This window comes from Terrapene carolina, unplaced genomic scaffold, assembly GCF_002925995.2.
Source record: "Terrapene carolina triunguis isolate 2854851 unplaced genomic scaffold, T_m_triunguis-2.0 Scaffold28202, whole genome shotgun sequence".
Classification (NCBI taxonomy): Eukaryota; Metazoa; Chordata; order Testudines; family Emydidae; genus Terrapene; species Terrapene triunguis.
The window spans coordinates 1,998-6,354 of record NW_020692553.1 but is presented as its reverse complement, the minus strand read 5'-3'; the positions used below and the strand labels follow the sequence as shown (position 1 = coordinate 6,354).

The 4,357-nt window shown below is 61.5% G+C and overlaps 1 protein-coding gene across 1 annotated transcript; it reads left to right on the top strand.

Moving 5' to 3' along the window:
* Positions 1–3: 3 nt before the first annotated feature.
* LOC112123813 (transducin-like enhancer protein 2) lies at positions 4–1,882 on the top strand (the record flags this gene model as incomplete). Its single annotated transcript, XM_026662526.1, has 3 exons — positions 4–106; positions 686–762; positions 1,221–1,882. Coding segments are annotated over 3 exons (288 nt in total), but the record flags the coding sequence as incomplete, so codon positions are not given.
* Between the last annotated feature and the right edge of the window lie 2,475 nt (positions 1,883–4,357).

The following is a 4,357-nucleotide window of genomic DNA, read 5'->3' as shown; positions in this document are numbered from 1 at the left end:
GGCATGGAGAGCAGCAACGTGGAGATCCTGCACGTGGCCAAGCCGGAGAAATACCAGCTCCACCTCCACGAGAGCTGCGTCCTCTCCCTCAAATTCGCCTCCTGCGGTAGGAGTGTGGGCAAGTGCAGAGGCGGGCTTGGGCCGGCCGAGGGGTTGCATGGCCTAGTGGGCAGAGCAGTGGCGGGGACTCGGAAAAAAGCATCTGTTCCTGGCTCTGCCGCTGTCCTGCTGGGTGCCCTTGGGTCAGTTACTGCCTCGCTCCTTGCCTCAGTTTCCCCTCCCACCCGAGGTCCATGGAGCTGATTAGCTCTTTGGGGCAGGGGCAGTTTCCCTACGTGTCTGTGCAGCTCCGGCACAATGGGAACCCAACCTCGGTTGTGGGCTGGAGTTGCTAATGGCGCACACATCTCATCTGAGCGTGAAGTGGCCAGCCCCGGAACATGGAATGGAGCTTGGAAGGCTGCGTGGATGGGAATCCATGTTTACAGGCAGGCTGAAAGTTTATCCAGCCCGGGCTGTGCTTTGGATGCTCCCGGTGCATCGTCCTCTGCTCCCAGGGCAGGTGGCTGCTTGTGGGATGCTGTTGGAATCCCCCACCCCTATGGGCAGCGTCTCCCCTTTTGCTGAATCTCTCGACCAGGCACATGACAGCCCCCCGCTGACCCATTGGACTCTCCCGCTGCAGGTAAATGGTTCGTGAGCACAGGGAAGGACAACCTGCTGAACGCCTGGAGGACGCCCTACGGAGCCAGCATCTTCCAGGTGAGGAAGGGGCACTCTGCCAGGAGGCCCATTCTGTTTAAATCCCTTGCCCCCGGCAAGGCATAGAGTGGGAGCAACTGCCCAGCCCATCAGTAGCTGCCCCAAAGCCAGGATCATAGATTCCAGAGCCAGACTGGACCCTAGTCTGACCTCCTGCACGACGCAGAACAGGCGTTCCTGAATTAATTCCTGATGGACACAGAGCATCAGTTAAATCAGTGGGAGGCTTTTCCCTTGGTTTTAATGACCCTTAGCGCCAGCCTTCCCTGCCAGGCGGAGATCGGGGAGTGCTGAGAGAAAGAAAGTTGGGCTTCGATTTTAACTCACCTCAGAACAAGGCCTCGGGCAGTCTTTGCCACTGGTCTCCCTGGCCCTGCTCTCTCAGCCCCCCCCCCCGTTATCCCACTATCGAGGCCACCCAGGGCAGGTTCCCTCTCCTAACCTCCACCCCCTCTCAGTCCAAAGAGTCCTCGTCGGTGCTAAGCTGCGACATCTCGATCAACGACAAGTTCATCGTCACGGGCTCTGGCGACAAGAAAGCCACCGTCTACGAAGTGGTGTACTGAAGGGTGTGCGCGGGGGCGGCCGGGACCGAGCTGTACCATGACCAAAACCCCAGCGCCACCCGGGGCAGCCTTTCCAACCACCCGCTGCGGCCTCCGAAGGCGGCGTGCGCCGGGAGTGGGGCCCCTCCCCACCGCGTCAGCTGCAGAGCGGCCCGAGAGCCTCGCGCGGTCATTCCCGGCTCGGAGGTGGGCCCTGTCAGTGCTTCCTCAGGCTGTGCGCGCAAACAGGTGCAGGCGGATGGAGACACGAGACGCCTCGCTTCCTTTCTGCATCTTCCACGCTTCCTCCCAGGGGCAGATGTGGGGGAGTAAGGACTAGCCGGGATCTGACCGGAGAGGCCGGGCCTGAGCGGCTTCCCAGCTCGGGGCCTAGCAATGGCCGGCTCCCAAGGCACGGAGGGGAGTGGCTACAGGCGCAAGCGATGCTGTTCTCACTCAGCGAGCGAAGGGGCTGGGGCCTGCCACTTCTCCCACATCATTGCTACTGATTTAATGATGCCAATTTTCTGTTGAGAAAACAGCTGTAATTTCTCCTTGGTAAATAAATGTATTTAACAGGCCGCGGTTTCAATCCCTGCCTAATGAAACGTGTGGATTTTCCGCGTGGCGGGGGACAAACAGGGGGCCCAGTTCAGCACGTTGATTTGCCATGTCAAACCGAGCCTGGAAAAAAGTGAAGACGGGCCCCAGGCTGCTAACGAGCCCCCTCCTCCATGAGCGTTCTGCCCGGATTACAGCCAGAGCCCCCCCGAAACGCACCCGCTGCTTCAGTGACTTGGTGGAAAAGGAGCCGGCGTCCGCCCTGGAGATGCTGGTGATGGCTGGGTCCTCTCGCTGGGGGGGGGGGGGGGGCTTTGCGCGGGGTGTAGGGTGGCGGGGCTGAGCTGGGTGAGCTCTGCTACTGCCTCTCTGGATGACCTTGGGCAAGTCACTTCCTCTCCTGAGGCCTCAGTCCCTCACCTGTAAAATGGCTCCCAGGCTTTTGGGGGTTTACTGTGAGCTCTTCAGTGCAGGGCCTCCCCCTCCCCTCCCCCTTGGGGGATGCGCGGTGCCTAGGGTTGCCAATGCTCCCGCATTGGCCAGGAGTCTCCTGAAATCAGCCTCAATCTCCTGGTTGCCATTGAAAGCAATCTGGTAGATTTTAATAGGCCAAAAGTCCGGTTGGCGGGTGTGGGGCTAAGGCAGGCTCCCTACCTGCCCTGTCTGCGTGCAGCTCCCGGAAGGGGTGGCATGTCCCTGTGGCTCCTAGGCGCAGGCAGGGGCGGCCGGTGGGGGTCTCTGTCCGCCAACTCCGCAGCTCCCATTGGCCAGGAACTGTGGCCAATGGGAGCTGTGGGGACAGTGCCTGCAGGCAGGGGCATGCCACTGCTTCTGGGAGCAGCCGGAGATAAGCGCTACCCAGAGCCTGCAACCCCCTGCCCCAGCCCTGAGCCCCCTCCTACACCCAAACGCCCTCCCAGAGCCTGCCACCCCGCCCCCCTGCCCCAGACCGGTGAAAGTGAGTGAGGGTGGGGGAAAGTGAACAAGGGAGGGAGGGGGAAATATAGTGAGAAGGGGCGGGGCCTTGGGCCAGGGGGCAGGGCAAGTGTGTTTGGGTTTGTGCCATTAGACAGTTGGCAACTTCAGCAGTGCCTAGCACCACCGTGGGGCCCAATCTGAGAGGCGGGAGGTGCTAATTAGGCTAAGAGGTGGAAAATGGTACAGCGGGCTATAAAGCCCGAGCATCAAGAGCCTCCTACAAAGCTCTATGGACTAATTAAAGCAGGAGTAGGCCCCCCAGCTAGGGGGCAGGGAGAGGGGGTGTGGGAGGGGGGGTTGTCTATCCTTCCAGGGAGTGACACTTAAGGGGCTGCAGGCGGCCCGCTGGAGAAAGCAGCAGCGGCTGAAGGGCTGCCTGGAGCCTCGGCTGCGCCCGCTAGAGCCAGGGCAGCGGCGTTGGCTGCAGCCCCACGGGGCAGAGTGCGTGGCGGTTGGGCGCAGCGATGCCCTGCGGCCGAGGGCCTGCGACTGCCAGCCACCGGCGAACCAGGCCCCTGACACGGAGCTCGAATACCAGGAACACTCGGGCCATGAGGCAAACCTACCTGAGTTCAGAGTCCCCCTTGGTGCCTTCCCACCCCCATCCCTTTCACCAGCTTCCTTGCCAGGACACAACCCCATCGCCAAGCCGAAGACAGGCTGGAGCAGCCGAGCCCGAGGCCAGCCGGCTTGAGTCACTAGCGGCTTGAGCCCAGCAGCCGCCCCTGCCCACTGAAGAGGAAAAACAGGTTTTGAGACAGCTGAATGGAGGGCGGATCCAGGCGGGCTGATCTGCCACCCACCTCTCCAGCCCTTGCCAACTCAGCCCGCCCTCGCTTAGCTTCGAAGCCAGGGAGCTCATGCTGAAAGAGCGGCCCCCTTTCTGGACCTTGGCCACAAAGGGCCTGGGCCTGGGCCTGGGCCTGGGGGGAGTGGAGTATTTCGGTAAAGGAGAGTCTCCCTCCCGCGCTCAGCTAGAACCTGGGCTTCTACCGTCACCCCCGAGCTGGGGCAAGAGGCCAGTGCACAGGACAAGAGGGTGAAGGGCTGGATGAAGGGGAAGCTGCAGAGACCAGGTGGCTCAGTGTACAGCACCTGGGCAGATCACTGCAGTGGGGCTCTCAGCACCCATCCCTGTAGGACGTGGATACCACTGGAGTTCACCACCCCCACCTGCTGCTTCTGTAGATTTGAGCAACTTCTACTGTCTCTCCCCTTGCTCGGGGGGGACGTGCTGCCTGAGTCTGCTTCTGCCCTCGGCCTCAGCACGAAGACACACCGGCGGAAGCCCAAGCACAGCTGTAACCCTTCCCTTCCTTCTCCCAGCCCTGGCCTAAGGGCAAGGGGAGGCTGGTGCTGTGGTGCCAGAGGGAGCAAAGCATGTGGGAAAACACACCCGAGTGCTGCACGGGATTGAAATGAGTGTGTGTGCACCAGACCGATGCACACGCAGTGTAGAGGGCTCTCTGGCATTATTAATACCGAGCGCTTTGCATGAGTGGCTCTCAAAG